Raw genomic sequence first — 19,001 nt, forward strand, 5'->3', positions numbered from 1 at the left:
ATCTGCCGGCTAGAACCAGTTCCAGGGGCACACCAGCCCCTGACCTGGGGAAAGTCCGACATGGGAGAGGGGTGTAACCACCCCCCTTCCTGGTCCCACCCCTAGGGCAGGACCTAGTCGCGTACCCACCCCTTTCTTTAGGATAAAGGCAGGAGCGGGGACCCTTCCAAATTAGATCATCTTTGAATCAAGAAACTACTTTCTACGAAAGGAACTCTCGACTTCTTCTCAAGATTTCTCCCTTGTGACTAATGAGTAGTCACCCTGCACCCGCAGGCACCATCTAAGAACACTGCGGTTTGCTGCACGTCCTTCCTCCGGAATCCGACTGACCAGCACGACGAGACCCGGCTTCCCTGGCACCTCCGACCTCTACCTACGTCTACAGCTCAGCTGAGATCCGTGGGTGCGACGAGACCTCGAGGGATCGGCCATCTTCAAGACTGCACGACTCTTGCCCAACACGACCGCCGAGGGATCCTCGTGTGAGTGCTTTGGGGTCCGAGAAGCCCCAACCCTGAGCAGCTCCAGCACCGAAGTTCAGCCCTCCAGCATCCACCAGATCTGCGTGGGGGCCTTCTGCTTTTTGCTGCTCACCGCGTTGTCTGGCTACTAGCCCGCTGGCTTGTGGCCTTCCCGACGACGACCGACGACGACCGACGACAACAACACTGCTAGTCTGGTTGCTCCAGACTGGCCCTTGCTCCCTTCCAAAAGAGGAGCACCCCGGACCCTCCTGGTCCACTCCAGACGCCATTTTGAGTCCACCGCGTGGGCTTGAATTTGCCAAGACTTGTTGCCCCAATCCTGGGTCCAGCGACGTCGACAGCAGCAACCATCGTGGGACAGCACGCACCTCCATTCTGGTCGCCGACAACGCCTCCTGGTCCGTGAGACTGCAGAGCCCAGCGTCGCCCACTCACCTGGTCGAGGTGACTCCATCCGGTGCCATCCTGGTGCCCATCTAATCACTGGCTAGTGATTCAGAACTTGGTCCCCTCTGCTTACAGGTGTCTTCCATCTCCGATCCAGGCTTGGATACATCCGAATTTCTTCACTGGTCGCCTGCCAGCAACTTCTTCTTTCAGGCTCCATAGACTGTAACGAGGATTCCCGACGTCTTTCCAGATCTATGCAGCCGCAGCCCCTGGGCTAGGTAACTTCGGCATTTCGGTGCCCCAGCATAGCCTCACTATCCAAGGGTCCAGATCCTTTTTCGTTTTCAGCCTAACTAGTCGGGTTCGCCCGAGAACACTAACTTTGTAAAGTCTAGCATCCATAGACTTTGTCCCGCGTGAGAGTGCACACTCTGCACCCGAGTCCCCTAGGCCTCCTGCTAGTAATCTGAAGGTTCAGTAGTCAAGTCCTAGCGATTCCAAAGCCTATTAGTCCAGTACTTATCTGCTAGTAATTTCGCATTCCACTTTTGTAGTATATGGTTTTCCGTGCCCCTCGGGCACTTGTGTAAATTGTGCAACTTAAAGTATTTTCGTAAGAGTTTTGTTGTGTGCTTAGTACCCCGTCCTCAAAGAGTACAGGGCTGTTGTGATCTAAATAAATACACTGTTTATTTTCATAACACTTGTGTGGTGTCCTTTCACTTGGTGTTCAAGGGGTATATGTGATGGTATAACAGCTGGCTTAACACGCCCTCTAGAGTTTAGCCCGAAGACTGCTCGTATCCATGCTACTATGATAGCTGGTCTATCAAGGTTGACTTACAACCAATCATCAATAAGGGTTGTTTGGACTGATGCAAAGTGCTCACTAGAATAGTGAACACTATATATCAGGCCAACTTCTCACAATATATACACACATATACACACGCACACACACACACACAAATACATACACACACACATAGCTACCTCTCTATATCCTATTGTCTTTCATATATTTTGTTTACGTACTGTCCATTACCATGTGCAATTCGTGTAATGGCTGCCTTGCAAACTCTGAAGCGCTCTGATCACGCCGGGTCAAGTTTGCGCTATACAAAACCCGATAAATAAATACATTTTGAATTAAAAGAATCCTGGCAGTGAGTTACAGCAGAGGTGACTGCTGCCCGACATGACCTCTTGCCTGAACGCATTCAGTGCCAATGTATTCAGGAAATTAAACTCATGCATTCTGGGGGAATTAAGGGATTCAAAACCTTCTCTCCAGTGTGTTGGATACAACAAATGACAAGTCACAAAAAGCAAAGGGCAAGATCATTGAAAAAAACTCGTATGAAAGTATGCAGAGGATTCCAATGTCAAAACACTCCAACATATTTAGGTATTTTACACAATGACAATCTCAAACGTTAAAGAGTATTCAACAGAAAGATGTGAAAACAGCGTTAAGAGCCAGATTGTCTTTTGCTAAAAACAATATTGCAGAGAAATGGAAATTTTTTAAAATAGGGTAACCCTGATCTGTGGAGGAGTTCTACTGGTGCTTGGAGAGTAAAGATACTGTAGGTGAGGGGAAATTGTCTCACCTTCTCAAAGCCCTCCCTGTTCAGACTGTCATTCCAGCTCTTCATGAAGTCTCCAGGGAACTTGTCCTTTGTGAACACCCCAATCTTCTTTCCGTTTTTGCTGGATCGGATGGCCTCAACCATTTTGTCAAAGCTGGCCTTGTTGGTGTCACTTTGCTGAATTGTGGGTAAGAAGGAAGAATAAAAACTAAGTTAAACCAACCAAAGGCAAACAGGAAATGACAACCGTGCGATTGTGAGGAGATCTGCGCAACGCTGGGGTCCGATGAATAGACTAAGAATTCTGTCTATCCTGAAGACTCTAAACCAGAGGGATTCGCTGATTAAATCAAATGTCTAACCTGTGGGTTAGTTTGAACTTTCTAAGACTTGACCCAGCACAACTGACGGGACCAAAGGGATTGCCCTACGACTGAGGCTTCAGTCATGGAATATGAACGATAACACAAACTCTGCTGCCAAAGATTTGAGGCTGGAGGAGTAACAAGCACAGCTATGAATTACAGGCCATAATGCAATTTTCCATATATGGTCTGGTTCAAAGTAAATTCTAAAATGTGTTAATTAACTATAAAAGGATATCCAGAAACAAGAGACAAAATATCAGGAATCCACAGCATCTCACCTTTTCACGGACCAACAATGTGATGGGAGGAGCACCATTGGCGTTCTCATTGCCCTTGGTGTTGGCGATCTGTTTCAGGAACTCCACCTTCTTCTTGCTGGCCATAAAGATGATCTTGTCTTCACAGAAGACCATAATGGTGTCCGTCAGTTCATAGCCAAAGAGCCACGTCTGTAAATGAAATATTGAGATGAAGGAAGCCAGAGCAGCAGTTTGCACAACAAAGAAGGCAGACAAGAACAGGAAAGGCGCTACAGTGCCACCACTATTTTCTGAAAGTGACAATCTAAGTAGTCCCCATTCTCCACCCATCTTAATGGGTGGAGACACGCGGAGGCACGTGCTACAAATAACTACCTGTCATTTAGAAAACTCATTAAAACCTGGTTGTTCCCTTCTATCTAGTGCTCCTAGTGGCGCTACACGTCTCCCCCTTGGTTCAAAGTCTGTCTTACTTTCAAGTTGTCTGCAAGCGCTGGGACGCCCCGTCACTGGGGTAGCCATGCGCTTTATAAGCATTTTTAACATTAACATTAACATTAATGTGTGGCCGGTGGCCAAAAGAGCTGCCATTACTGCTACGTTGGCACATTCCGCGGCAAAGACTGGCAAAAGTTCAGAATAAGGAGGTGCTGCAGTTATGGTTCATAACAAAAGCACAAACTCCCGGAAGGAAACATTCATATAATGATTAACTTATTCCTCAGTGTCACGTACATGAACACTTAATTATTTGTAGTAACAGGAATTCAATATAAAACAATTTGAATGTATCAAAAATATATAAATATTTATTCGCATTTCACATGTAACTTTTCTATTAAAAAAAAAGTCTGGCAACAAAAGTACTACCCCTATAACAATAACACATTGAATGGTAGTACACAGAACACCTTTCGCATATAATATGGATGTTATGTTCAACCACATTCACGTGAATTAAACACAGTACATTGATAAATACAAAACTCCTAAAGATTTTGATATTTCTGCAAAAACGGTGTCGTGCGTCGACGTTTCGGTCCCCCGGTGGTCTAGAAGATCCTTAGGACCATCTTCAGGACAAAACAGTTGCACAAGAATATCTAATATAAAACAACAACAATAAATGTGAATGGTACCCTGTGATACAAAGAGAATAACGTAGTCCGCTCACAACAAAAAGACAAACAAATAGTGTCTTAAAACCACTACAAGCCAGTCACCATATCACCACTATAGTGCATGAATATAGACTATAAACTACCAAAACTAACTGAACCCTACCCATAAGGCCACATTTAAGACTCCAAATCACCCATATTACTCATGCTACTTACATGTCTTATTAATTAGACATAATCGCTGTCTGTAGCAAAAAAAGGGGGGTATATCACTATCATACATTAATGAGTGGATAAAACCCAAACTAATACACCACTGAAAAGGTATTACTCACATAAAACTAAGCAAGACTGGTCATCTAAAAAGGCAACAAAATGAATCATGATAACAAAATCCTGATTCTAAGTGTTCTTCACCACCACTAATGGAACACCACTGTATTAAAAAAGTACAAAACACTTACATAACGAAAAGCCACACTGCACCCTACAATTACAAAAATGGTCCGTAAAGGTATTATCATGCATACAGCACTTCGAGGTTTTGTAAGTCAACAAAATAACGATCCTCAACTAAACAACTTACTTTAGCGGCCAAAAGAACCGGATCTGCTCAGTCCCGGGACGCCCGACAAACAGTTCAGGAATCGTCGATTATGTCGGGTCGAGCCATTGTTAAAAGGCCAATAAAGCGATGCCGACAAAGGGTGGAAACCATGGCGGCCATATTGGAGTGGACTGAAAGTATCTAGCCGCATAGGCCAGTTTGAATGAAAATACTCTTATACATATATTCAGAACACATATATAAAGAAAAATTGTAAAAGAATTGCAAAAAATTGGAAAACTATCTACCACAGAGACATTAGCAAAAAAGAGAGGAACTCACTCTAGACAATGAGAAGTAAACACTCAACCAGACAGCACTCCCCATATTTATAAAAATATCAGGTGTCAATCATGAAAAACACTCAGCCGAGTGTTTTCAGGGAAGCCATTATCTACTATCAGAAAACACAAGCTCAAGATCATATAGTTTACAGCTACACTGTTCAAAGCAACTATGTATATGTTACGCAACGTAATAATCTTAGAGTAGCCAATGTATGCCATTCAATTAAGGTGTTCAAAACAGTTTCACCCGTATTACAAAGCCAGATCCTTTTGTTCTATTTTTGAGTGAGCAGTTTATCTACATTCTGTCTTCTCTTTGTACCTTTCACAACTTCCAAAACAAACCATTTCATTTCCGATGTCAAGTCAGGTCAAGTCAAAAGATTTGTATAGCGCGCTACATACCCGGAGGGTCTCAAGGCGCTTGAAGAAGGGTGGGGAATTACTTGTCAAATATCCAAGTTTTAAGTTGCTTTCTGAATGCTAGGTGGTTCTGAGTGAGACGAAGGTGAGTGGGGAGTGAGTTCCAGGTTTTAGCTGCGAGGTAGTAGAAGGATCTACCTCCCATGGTGGTTTTATTGATGCGAGGTACGGTAGCAAGGGCTTGGTTGGAAGATCGTAGCTAGCGAGAGGGGGTGTAGAAGGAAAGTCGTGTGTTGAGGCATTCGGGTCCAAGTTCGTAAAGTGCTTTGTGTGCGTGGGTTAGGAGGCGGAAAGTAATCCTCTTATCGACGGGGAGCCAGTGGAGGTTTTTCAGGTGACTAGAGATGTGGTCTTTACGCGGGATGTCTAGTATGAGTCTGGCTGATGCGTTCTGGATGCGTTGGAGTTTTTTCTGGAGTTTTGCGGTGATACCGGCGTATAGGGTGTTTCCGTAGTCCAGGCGGCTTGTAACCAATGCATGGGTGACTGTTTTTCTGGTTTCGGTGGGGATCCAGCGAAATGTTTTTTTGAGCATGCGAAGAATGTTGAAGCATGATGATGAAACGGCGTTGACTTGTCTGTTCATAGAGAGTGAGGAGTCCAGGATGACGCCCAGGTTCCGTACGTGGTCCGTCGGGATGGGTGCTTTTCCAAGGGCCTCTGGCCACCAAGAGTCATCCCAAGCGGAGGGGGAGGTACCTAAGATAAGGACTTCTGTTTTGTCTGAGTTCAATTTCAGACGGCTGTGCTTCATCCACTCGGCTACTTCTTTCATTCCTTCATGTAGGTTGGTTTTGGCGGTGTTAGGGTCTTTGGTGAGTAATTGGATCAGTTGAGTGTCATCCGCGTAGGAGATGATGTTGAGGTTGTGTTGGCGTGCGATGGCCGCGAGGGGGCTCATGTATACATTGAAGAGGGTGGGACTGAGTGAGGACCCTTGGGGTACGCCGCAGATGACTTCAGTGGCCTCTGAGTTGAATGGTGGGAGGCGGACTCTCTGGGTTCTTCCGGTGAGGAACGAGGTGATCCATTCCAGTGCTTTTCCTTGGATTCCGATGTTTGAGGCGCTGTAGAAGGGTGCTATGGCAGACTGTGTCGAAGGCTGCGGAGAGGTCGAGGAGGATGAGGGCGACTGTTTCTCCATTGTCCAGTAGAGTTCGAATGTCGTCTGTTGCTGCGATGAGGGCGGTCTCCGTGCTGTGTTTGGCTCGGAAGCCGGACTGTGAGGAGTCGAGGGATTTGTTGCTGTCGAGGAAGGCGGCGAGCTGGTTGCTGACTGCTTTCTCGATGACTTTGGCCGGGAATGGAAGGAGCGAGATGGGGCGGTAGTTTTTGAGTTCGGTGGGGTCCGCTGTGGGTTTTTTCAGAAGGGCGCTAAGTTCTGCGTGTTTCCAGCTTTCTGGGAAGGTGGCGGAGCTGAGGGAGCAGTTGATGACGTCTCGGAGGTGTGGTGCTATGATGGAGTCTGCTTTGTTGAAGATGTGGTGAGGGCAGGGGTCTGTGGGGGATCCTGAGTGGATGGAGTTCATCAGGTGGATGGTGTCCTCAGTGGAAATTGGGTTCCAGTCATTAAGGATGTTCAAGGGGGGTGAAGGTCCTGCAGAAGGTTGGGTGGGTTGGCCTCTGGGTCGGTTGTCGAAGCTGTTGTGGATGTCTGCGATTTTGTTGTGGAAGAACGAAGCTAGGGAGTCGCAGAGGGCTCGAGAGGGGGTGATATCATTGGAGTTGGCTGAGGGGTTGGTAAATTCTTTGACGATGTTGAATAATTCCTTGCTGTTGTGGGCGTTGTTGTCTAGTCGGTCTTTGAATGCGGCTTTCTTGGCAGATCGGATTAGTTGGTGTTGTATGCGGGTGGCGTTTTTGAAGGCGTCCCTGGTGCTGGTGTTTGGGTCTTTTTTCCAGGCCTTCGAGGGAGCGACAGAGTTTCTTCGATTTCTTAAGATCATCGTTGAACCAGGAGGCGTTTTTGCTGCCTAGTTTGATTTGACGTTTTTTCCGCGGTGCTAGGATGTCGGCGCTGTTGGATAGCCATTGGGTGAGGTTAATGGCTGCTTGGTCGGGGTTTGAGGAGTGGGCAGGGGGGTTTTGAAGAAGCGATGAGGAGATCTGGTCGATGGTGATTTTGTTCCAGTTTCTTCGCAGAGTGGGTTGAGGATGGTTGTGAGTTGTGGTTTTATTGTAGATAAAGTGTACGCAGCTGTGGTCCGTCCAATGGAGAGTAGTGGTGTGACTGAAGGAGACATGTTTGCTGGAGGTGAAGATAGGGTCGAGTGTGTGACCTGCGATGTGGGTGGGCGTAGTGACAAGTTGTTTGAGTCCGAGGTTGGCGAGATTGTCCAGAAGGGAGGTGGCGTTGCTGTCATTGCTCTTTTCCAGGTGAAAGTTGAGGTCTCCCAGTAGAATGTATTCCTCGGAGGGGAGGGCGTGTGGGGTGATAAAGTCAGTGATAACGTCGCTGAATTGTGCACGGGGTCCTGGAGGTCGGTAGAGGAGTGTGCCTCTGATTGTGGTCGGTGTGGATCTGGAAGTGAAGGTGTTCGGCGCTAGCAAGGTTGACGTCTGAGCTGGTTGAGATGCGGTTAGAGTTCTTATGGACGATAGCGATGCCTCCTCCTGTTTGGTCGGTGCGGTCCTTACGGATGATCTAGTATCCTTCCGGGATGGCAATGGTGATGTCTGGGGCTGATGAGGCGTTCATCCATGTGTCTGTAAGGAAGGCGACGTCGGGAGAGATGGTGTCAAGTAGATTCCAGAGGTCGATGGCGTGTCTGTGGACTGAGCGGTTGTTGAGCAGGATGCATTTTAGGTGGTTGGAGTCAGATATCTGTTGTGTGTTCGTGGATGAGGAGTTGTACTTGGTGCCGTCGACCTTGCAGGAGTTGCAGGAGAAGGGTCCATGGGTGTGTCCAGGAGCGGCTTGGGCGCAGTTGGGGAGTCGGCCGGGGTTAAGGGCTAGGAGGGTGGTGGCATCGTAAGTGATGCGGGAGGGGTGGGAGGGACGGGGGTCAGGGGGTCTGGCGCTAGGCGCGGTCCAGGCGCGGACGGGCGTAGACGGGCTTACCTTTGGCGCACCTTCGGCGCGGCCGTAGCGCGTGGACGCTGCGCGTGTGGACATCTGACATAAATGGACAGTGGAGGGGGCGGAGCGTGGGAGGGGCAGCAGGGAGGCAGTAGTGTGGATGAGGGGCGGGCCAGGGGATACCAACAACAAAATGGAGGGTCAAAGGGAAAGGCAGACAGGGGCAGCAAAAACACAAATGCGTCGAGTGAGCAGTAGAATCAAACAAATGCACAGACACAAGAAAAATGATCCCAACAGCCTGAGCGAGGTCGCGCTAATTATGCCAAATAGTAACAGCGGCGCTATGCGTGAGAAGCGCTACAATGCAATGGTAACAACAGTGATGTAGAAAACACACAAGAAACGATACCAGGGAGCGTTTCAGCTGTTAATGAGGAGGAGCGTGGTAGAGCGACCGTGGTGGAGCGTGGTGGAGTGACCGTTCGACCAAAGGGTCTGTACTGACATTACAACGAATGGGTGATTGATGTTTCAAAATATGTTTCCTGATTTCTTGGGTAGTTTTACCAATATAATACAAGGCACAGGGGCACTGTATACAATAAACTACATTCTTGGTTAGACAATTGATATGGTGCCTTAACAGTACAGATCTTCCATTCAAGCAACAGCTTTTGGCTATCTCAGTAATTGCACAGGCCGCACATCCACCGCAGGGGTAATGACCTACAATAGGTGGAAGGCCCCACAGGTTTGTGATAGGCAATGGTTCAGTATAGCCTTTTACACAGTAATCACATAGATTCCTACCCCTCTTGAAGGCAAAACGTGGCATTTCTAGTTGTGGTTCTACCTTTCTGATAAAGTGCCAGTTACATCTAATGATTTTACTGATTTGAGTGGATTCAGTACGATAAGTCATAACACACGTGGTTGGTTGTGTTTTATCTTAAATTTCCTATTTGAGGTTTGGCTTTATGTAGTAAAGCCTGACGATCATAAAACCATGCCCGTTTCATGGCATGTTTCACCAATCTGTATGGGTAGATCTAATCACCAATATGGACTGCAAAATCTTAGCTTCTCTGAAATAATTCTCCCTCTTGGTACAGTTCCGCCGGATGCGGAGAAACTGACTAAAAGGGAGATTATCACGCAGATTCCGAGGGTGATGGCTGTTAACTACTTTCCAAAGTAAATTGTAAATTGGGGTCATTCTGATTCAAGTGGAATTCCTTCAAATCATCTTTGTGGCTTTTCCATACTATGCAAACCTCATCGATGTATCGTAGATATTTGCATAAATTAGGCCCAAAGGGGTTATCATTGTAGATCACCCTCTCCTCAAAAGCAGCCACAAAAAGATTTGTTATATTGGGAGCAAAAATCGCGCCCATGGCCACGCCTTTAAGTGGACCATAGAAATCATTGTTGAAAAGAAAATAATTCTCTTCCAAAGCAATTTTTGCACAATCAGCAATAAACCATGTAGAGACTTGGTGGGGTTGTGTGCGTGTCTCTAATACGTCAAAGATGACTTTTAAGGCTTCAACTTGCTAATATAGAGACTTTCGATGTCCATCGTAACAAGAATATACGATGGATCAAACTCTACTCCCTCTAATTTAGTGATGACATCTCTACTGTCTTGAGTGAACGACTTTGTTTGGCACACAAAAGGTTCCAAAAAATAGTCAACATACTCAGCCAGTGGTTGTAAAACCGACTGGCAGCCAGCCACAATAGGTCTTCCCGGCGGATGTTGACTGTTTTTATGTTTTTTAGGCAGCGTATAAAACGCTGGAATGTTGTAGTCCTTTTTATTTAGATATTCAAACTCTTTTTTGCTCAACCATAATCCTTCATGTCCCATAGTGGTGAGCTGTAAAATCTGGTTACGGATTCTAGGTGTGGGGTCACATGGTAATCTCTTGTAATGAAATGGGTTACTTAGTTGTCTTAGGGCCTCCTGATCATATTTGGTCCTGTCCTGTAGGATAATGCCCCCCCCCCCTTTGTCTGCGGATTTCACTATCAAATCATCACGTTTGGACAAGGATTTTATAGTGGCCAAATCATTTTTTTACAAATTGAACTTTACGAATTTTCTATCTTGAAAAAGCTGTTCAATATCTGTTAATACCACATTCTCAAATGTAATAAGTTCCTTCGGCATAAGATTATTAGCCGGGAAAAACGTGGAAGGACATTTTAGGCCGCTATTATTAAATCAGTCCATTAGATGGTGTTTTATGAAAAAGTTAGTAGCGCAGTCATGGTTCAGCCTTTAAGGAACAAGCTTGATAGAGGTTTGATTGCTGGGTGAGAGGAGAATAGTGCCTTGACATTTTTTTGTAGCCATAGCCTGAATGAGCTGTCCGTGTTTTTATTAATTACCCACAAAATCCAGGCAAGTAATGAAAGACAAGTATGCTTGCTATCAATAGCAACATTCAATGGAAGATTTAAAAAGAGTAGAAGAAGAGCATAAGTAATAGCATGCTTTTAGCTTCACAAATTCAATTTCACTAACAGGAAGCAGAAAGGTGCATTAGCACATTCACTGAGCGCACACCGCATTACAATGTGCTTAATCTTGTAGTTTACACGATTTCTGAATCATAGACCTGACTAAATAATGTAAAAAACTGCATTGCTAATAGAATTGCTGTTCTCAAACAGTTCTGCTTACGACTATAAACAATGGAGGTTTCCATCGACCAGCTCAGAGACGCTCCTTTTATTCAGCTCAAAAGGATTAAAGCAGATTCAAACATGCCAGCTACATACAGTAGTAAGACAAATACGTTATCACGTCTTTAAATTTGCAAGAACTACACTTAAATCCCGAGGCCTAAATTCCCTTACCATCATTATTTGTGGAACACACTATTTTTGTTTAAAATTGACGCACAAGACGGGGTAATAATTTATGGAATGTTCCATGCCTGCTTGTGATTTCTCAAAAGGGATAAAATGGAAATTGCCCTTACTGTTTGGCCAACCACTACTAGGATCTTGTCCAGTGTACTATATCATTTACAAATGTCTGGGTCACGTGATACAACTCAATACTACTTTAAATTATATGCAAATGGACACTGATGTTTAAGGAAGCCTGCATACTATTATAGACTTATAATCGTTAACACTGTAGTTTTGACACAATTTAAGTATGTTCTATGTATGTGGTGAGTTTATTGAATTAATTCAACTAGAATAGCCTGCACCTTTTAATTCAGACATGAAACGGGATCAAAAATCCCTTCCCTATGTGCCATGGAGAAGGTCAAGTCCTCCTCATATAGGAAGGAACAGGCTCACCTGCAGTGCAGTAGATTTGGCATAAACAATCTCTTCATCCACTCCAACTGACACAACGATGGCATCGATACTTCCATACTCGTCTTCACCTTTCTGCAGGGTTAAGGAACAAAAAAAAATGTTAATTAGAAAAATAATCATAAGTGTTCAATAAGAATCTTGAATCCCTTGAGTTTCACCAATGACTATATCAGAATAACAGTTTCATACACACAAACAACGGCCAGTCTTTTAAATCCGATTATTATAACCCCATGGGTGGAGTTTCATGTGTAATGTATGCCAGATATCTGTCATCCATGAGAACTCACTTGAAAGTTAACCATTCCAGTGTATCTAATCTGGCACATCACATTAACACCGCCACGCAATGCTGGTGGCCCTCTATACAAGTTAGAAAGCAGGTATGTACAAATGAGTCTCTCTCGCGGACCTCAATGCATGCTTATGGATTGTGGCCTACATTGTACTATATTGGAAGCATTAATTTAAAACCGTTTTAAACCGTCGCCCAACACCTTCAGCATAGGAAATGCCAGATCTAAAATCCTTCCAACCAGTGCTTTAAGTGAAATGAAAAAGCTGTGAATTTCTAAACGGGGGTGGCCCAAGATGCGAAGTAGTTAGTAATCATTTTACAAGAGGTGTGACCTACGTCGTCGTGTTATACGCAACATAGAGTGCTCTGCTTCACGAAGCTTGCTCCATGACCAACATTTGGGTGCCTCAGTGTATTCTATGATTGCACACAAATACATTGCACAACAACGAAAATATACCTAAATCAAGTCACGGATTGGCTTTACCAATGCTGAACTAATGATTTGTATTCAATATTAGATAAATGATTTGCTCCCATTCTCCCCAACACCCCCCTCCCCCCCCAGACATCACTTTCCTCTGCAATTCTTTGCTTTTTAGTCCTTTACATCTTTTTCACTCCATTTCTCAACGACCATAAAGCTCTACGCCCACTTAACCTTACACTCCAAAAATGTCAGAGGATGATTACTGCAACACAATATCTGGAAAAGAACCAGTAAAAGCAAGCATTACTGCTTGCGTCTTAATTGTTGTTACTATCCTTGTGAAAGCACAAGTAGAAAATTGCCATATACTATGGAAATAAATTAAAACACTGACAGAACGAAGTAATCACTACTGCCTAGAAAATAAGTTCCTTATAATAACTGCATCGGTGGTGATAGGGTCAGTTCTATCAACTTTATGTTACTGGCATCCGTGTTCAGGATTCTGACATTATGCCAAACTGCCCCAGCGACCATTATCCGCTCATAGCCTATTTTTACATAACCTAAGATGGGGCCCTCTGACCCAATATAAACCTAATAAGGAAATCACATTAAAATGGGAAGGTAAACCCACCAAAATTTGAACAAGATGTCATCCTAAGTAATTATAACCTCATAGATAGGTGTCTGAAGTCAAGATTCTACCCCGGTTAAAAGAGTACAGGATTTTGAGGTGCTCTGTACCAATATTGCCCAGAGGTTGGTTAACAGCCCTCAAAAGCAAGCCCCAGGGGCGCATTTGTTCAACACTGAATGCACCAAAGCTCACAAAGAAGTAAAAACTACCCTACATGCCACTCCTCGCGATAGAGAGCTAATAAAAATTACAAGGAGCAAATATAAAAAAGTGATTGAATGCAGGAAGATGGAACTGAGGAAGGAGGCGAGGGAGGATTTGGAAAGAGCAGGTTCCCTTAAAGATTCTAAAAAGTTTTGGGAAATCCTTAATCGCCCAATGTTCACCGAAGATGTGAAACAGATTAATTCATTGACCTGGGTGAAGTCTGTGAAGCTCATTTTCCCAGCATTTTTAACTTCTCTCATAGTATGATAGCGGAGGAACGACAGGAAATACCCTTTGACTTAACGCAGCCTCACAGCTCAGTTTGTCCATTACAGTTCAAGAGGTAGAGGGGGCTCTTGCACAGGGCATCTGTATGAAAGCCCCCAGCCCAGATGGGGTGCCCAATGATCTGTTCAAGGGATACTCTAACCATTACGAACTTATATTTTTGAAGCAGCCATTGTTGGTTCAACGCCTGGGTTATAGAAAGAGGCGATTGTAATTCCTGTTTTTAGAAAGGGTAATAGAAGTGATCTGGTGTGTTACAGACCCCTATCTTTGATCGATGCAACAGCAAAGGTACTGGGCAGGGTCCTTCTTGCACATTTAGGGGCACACCGTTTTGCCCACCTTATTACTGGGGCTCCACAATTTCTTGAACTTAGGTTCCCTTTCCCGGTCCTGAGGAAGACCTGTAGCTGAGGAGATTACTCCCCTCTTTTGCGTCTGGGTCGAAACATCAACAAATCCCCCTGTTGGGCCTGAACCCTATGTACCCCACCCCCCTATTCTGGTCACATATGAAACATCATTTTGCTTCGACAATAAAAAAAATGACTAATGACTTAAATGATATTAGGGGCAGGCCTGCTAAACATAAGGATTCTGGCCTTATTGTATACCATAAATTGTTAAAAAAAATTGTTTTCCAACTTTTTTCGGATTCTCTTCTTTCACGTAAGCACCAACTTTTTCCCTATCCTTTCCACCCCTTGGTAGTAACCCTACCTTGTTTTGAAGAAAATTGTATGCTTTGAACTGAACTATGGATGATTGCCTATAAATAAATTAATGTTTTCCGGCATAACTATTTCAGTGGGTACTGTTTCATTATCAAGGAATGTATTTGGGCTGTGTTTCTCTTTTCTATATTCAAGATTTAATCGTTCTCTGAAGAAATGCATAAATATCAATTCTAACATTTAATAACATTGTTTTCTGTACCATTGTATTTATGGGCTAAGATCTGGCTCTCGGAGGACTTAAGAGTTCTCAAGAGAGGTTATTAAGGACTACCTTAATACCCATAATGCTGTAAAGATTCCATAGCTCCATTTCTTGAGGGACCAATTCCTAGAGAGAGGTCTAGGACACTTTTTTGAATACCCTAAAAGAATTTCTCCAGATGCTAAGGCCATTATCAAACATGCATTCCTTACTAGGGGGCAACATGCGCAGTAGTCATTACCAAGGTTATTCTGGAGTTTTTCACTTGTCTTCCGCCCCTACACAATTTTATCCAACTTTTTCCACAAACTCCCAGATCAGATTCTATCTTACCAGGTTTCAGCTATGCACTGTGCACTTTGTTAGCATTCCCTTGTCAAAGAGGATGGACGGGCAACCTCACGCCATGTCCGTGTGATACTTCTTCTGAGCAAAGCACGATGCACTTTTTATTATTTTACTCTTTAATCAAGTCAATGAGAACTAGATTTCTGATTCCATTATTGAGGAACGTTTGTCCTTGTTTATATAGCAACGGTTATCTTTTTGTACACATTGGCCTCTACTGACATCTTTATCGCGATAGCAAACTTTAAAAGGGGCTCTATTGTAATTAGAAATCGATATGAGTGAAATTTGCACAAGATTGCCCAGAAATGAAGTTTTATGAACTGTAAAAAAAAATTATACAGTGAAACTTTTATGGTTCTTTGAACCGAAATAAAGTTATTCTTGACCAAACTGCATCAATGCAGTAGCAATCAAGTCAACCTATGTGGAATATGAAAAACTGGACATGAACAATTTCTTGAAACGTGCTTTTGCTCTCTGGCAATGATGGGTTTCCCAAACTATATGTAGACTGTAGGGCTCTAGACCAGTGGAAAGCGAATGGTACATGCTCGGTATTAAACTGCTATGTTTTTGTCAACTTAACTCAATGACTTGTACAACTCAAGCAATTAACATTTATTCTTTCAATATGCCTACTTGTATCCTCAATGTATCCAGGATGATCTGATGATTTATTGTGTGCAAGGCTTAACACTGCAGAAAAAAAAATGTATAAGTGATGACTAGATTTCTGGACACGGACAAAAACCTTATAGTGTTCCGTCAGGCGCGGTGCGTGAGTGGGGGCGTAGCCCCCCCCCGCCCGCAGGAGACACCGAGGGAGAACTGACAATGCATGCCAGTCAGCATGACGTCGGGAGGCGTCATGTTGATTGACACGATTGTCACCAGGCAGGCAGCAACACGAGTGCGCACGCGTGGGGACGGAGAGTGAATTTTTTTACCCGTGCCCACGCATGCGCACTTGTGTTCGTGCTTTTTTGCGCATGCCCATTAGGAGCCCTTCGGGCTCCTAATGGGCGTGCTGTGGGCGTAGAGTAACCTGTGCCCCTGCAGCGCCAGGATTGTCTGAAATATGGAAACAATTAGTGCAGATATGGCAGCCTGTTGACACGAGCTGTGCAAAAGTGTGACCACACGCAAGTAAGGAGGAAATAAGTGTTTTGACGTGTTTTATTTGTTTAAGATGCCCGACAGGACTGCAGTGCTGAAAGAAGAAAAGCGTGCAGTCTTAAGTAAAGAGTGCACCCTGCACGGTTGTGTGCAATGTGGCTATTAATCAACCGTAGACAGTGTGAAAAAAGTTCAGTGAGGATGTAAATCACAAACTTATAGCCAGTTTCTCGCAGACTCCTGTCAGGTCAGTTTTCCTCCAAAGAGACCACGGATGTTTACAGTAAGGGTAAAAAGAATGTGAATATATTAGATGGTGGAGTTGGGGGACCCAGCTTAAGCGTGATTGGCCAGTTTCTAAGAGCCGCAGCAAAGGAAATTGAACAGGGAGAGTGGGTGCATGGATGGATGCAGGCATGATGGGTGGATGGATGCATGAATGATGGATGCAGGTTGGATGGGTGGGTGGATGGATGGGTGGATGCATGAATGATGTATGCATGGATGCATGCATGATGGGTGGATGAATGAATGATGTATGGATGCAGGATGGGTGGGTGCATGAATGATGTATGGATGGATGCAAGGTGCTTCGGGCTCGCTCGCTGCAATATGCAAACTAGTTTACGCCACACCACTTTCAAATGTCACCAGCCGCCCCTGTGTTCCGTTCTTACACGGAAATACTCCAAATAAAAGTAAACAAAAACTAACTAGCAACCGGGCACCACATAACTCCTGGGATCAACAGAGCTGAGCGATCTTGCCCCAAAAGTGAGTTCCGTACGCACGTCTTCTTAACCACCAAACTGTCCAAGGCAAATTAGTTTACAAGTTTTCCTTGACATGGTCATCTACCATCCCCAGGGTCATCGTAGAACACTATTAACCTCACTCCATCACATCTTCTTGGGTCCTTACTCCAGTGAGGCAGAACAGCTTAAATGATTGCCTGCACGCTCCCCTTCCTGAGACACTGACAGTTTCCCCAGGTAGCATAACTCCTGCCTAGAGTGGCGGATTTTTTGCGCCCCATTTCTCCAATACTATTGGCAGGCCAAACTGACGGACTCCACGTCACTGTCACGGCCAGTTCCGTATGTTTCCGCCAATTCCATGTTTCATAACTTTGCCTTACTCAAGATTTGTGTGGCAGTGTTCATTAGAGTGTTGCAACCTTGAGTAGGCACTTCTTGGGGGATGCCAGAAGATGGTTTTATAAGACTGGAAGACCTGGATAAACATAGGGTGAAGGATGGCGATTGGCAGTCATGTTGCTGCACTGAAAATACTTTAATAACAAATACAGGATTTTACTTTAGCGAGTGCATTTTTTTACCTCACCTACTGTAACAAAACCTAATGGTAAAACACTAACTGGCAAAACAGTTCGTGGCAGAAAAAAGGCCCATTAAAATGATCAATAACGAAAGCCTAAATATGTCGATAGTAAAATTCGAGAGTAAACCTTCTGCTCCCCTCAAGCTCCTTGCTCTCAGGTCTCATGCACACGCATTCCAAACCGCCCAACTCTTCTGGCCCCCACTAGGGGACAATTCAATACATCACCTTCCAGTTACTGTAAAGGCGCTTCACCCTCCGATAGTAGGCCTCCTTGTCCAGAGTGACTGCCATGCTGCCCAGCGGAGGTGCTTGGAGAGCGGCGCGAGAAATCACGCGAGCCCGGGGACCCGCAAAGGCCTACGAAGTGCGCCAAAAAAGGGAATCACAGGATCCCCAATAACTCGCGTGAGAAACACAGGAAATAAAGAGCGCGGGAGCTTTGGGACACCCAAGGCAGGGCGCGCACCCGCACCAAAGCGCGCTCACGTTCCCGCGAAGAGTTTAAAGGGGGAGGAGGAATGGAAGCCCGAAACAAAATGGCTACTATACTCGTGTTCAATGGTACTCACGAGACTGTAGCCCAATGCAAAACGGCCTCTGGACTAGAAAGGCTGTGATGCTCTCTTCTGAGCGTAACCCCTTCTAAATATGGCCGTCACGTTAGAGAAATTGTAAACGGCCTATTCCCTTCAGCCTTATCTAAAATGGCTACGATCCGCAGCGTACTACATTGAGAGCATAACGTTGTCCTTTTTCCACTCGAGGCTCTATTTATTAACGGTATGGTCTACGAGACTGTACCCCGTTATCAAATTTCAGTTGTTATTCATTATGAATTTCGCCCAAAATGTTCCCTTTTGCTAAATGTGTGTTTTTTACTTACGGTAAATCAAATTTACTTTTGTTGCACGCATTACACACTTCGCTAAACCCTAGCAGCTCCAATTGAACATGGCCGCCGCGCTCAGCATGGCTGGGTTACATCAATTCGTTTCCTTCTACATCTCTCCGAGTTCATGGTATGTGTACTGCATTTTACACGTTTAAATTACATCCATCATTGTTATAAAATAAGCTCATTTTGCGTGTGTATTTAAATAACCTATTATAGTTTACAGTGTATAGTACTGCTAAGCACCTTAGAATCCTCTAAGTAAATTCAGAAAATCCCAATTTGAGAAGGTATATCCATTGTTGTAGCAGACGTGCGAACAACCCGTTAAAAACCATGATTCCAGCAATTTTTCTTCTTGTACTACTACGGTTGTTGAGTTGACTCAGCTTCAACTCCCTACTCTTTCTGTCTATTGGGCAAGCTAAAACCACTCCCTACTCTTTCTGTCTATTGGGCAAGCTAAAACCACCAGAACGAGGCTACGTGCTTGCACAAGTCCCGCTCATGCACGATACATTCCTATTTTATAGGACTTTACCGAAAGTGTGACGTCAAATCCACAACAAAAAGATCGTAAACCGCCCATCCAC

General features: G+C 44.6%; 1 protein-coding gene across 1 annotated transcript in view; it reads right to left on the reverse strand.

The window, feature by feature from the left end:
* SUPT16H (SPT16 homolog, facilitates chromatin remodeling subunit) overlaps positions 1 to 18,088 on the reverse strand; it is a 270,497-nt gene extending 252,409 nt beyond the window's left edge. Inside the window, exons 1-4 of the mRNA XM_086923629.1 lie at positions 17,742 to 18,088; positions 11,883 to 11,975; positions 3,117 to 3,287; positions 2,492 to 2,647 (exon numbers count right to left, since the gene is read on the reverse strand). Of these exons, the coding sequence (XP_086779755.1) occupies positions 2,492 to 2,647; positions 3,117 to 3,287; positions 11,883 to 11,975; positions 17,742 to 17,807 (486 nt within the window). The 5' untranslated portion in view covers positions 17,808 to 18,088. The remainder of the gene's footprint in view (positions 1 to 2,491; positions 2,648 to 3,116; positions 3,288 to 11,882; positions 11,976 to 17,741) is intronic.
* Positions 18,089 to 19,001: the final 913 nt, after the last annotated feature.

This window comes from Lissotriton vulgaris, chromosome 5 (genome assembly GCF_964263255.1).
Source record: "Lissotriton vulgaris chromosome 5, aLisVul1.2, whole genome shotgun sequence".
Taxonomy (NCBI): domain Eukaryota; kingdom Metazoa; phylum Chordata; class Amphibia; order Caudata; family Salamandridae; genus Lissotriton; species Lissotriton vulgaris.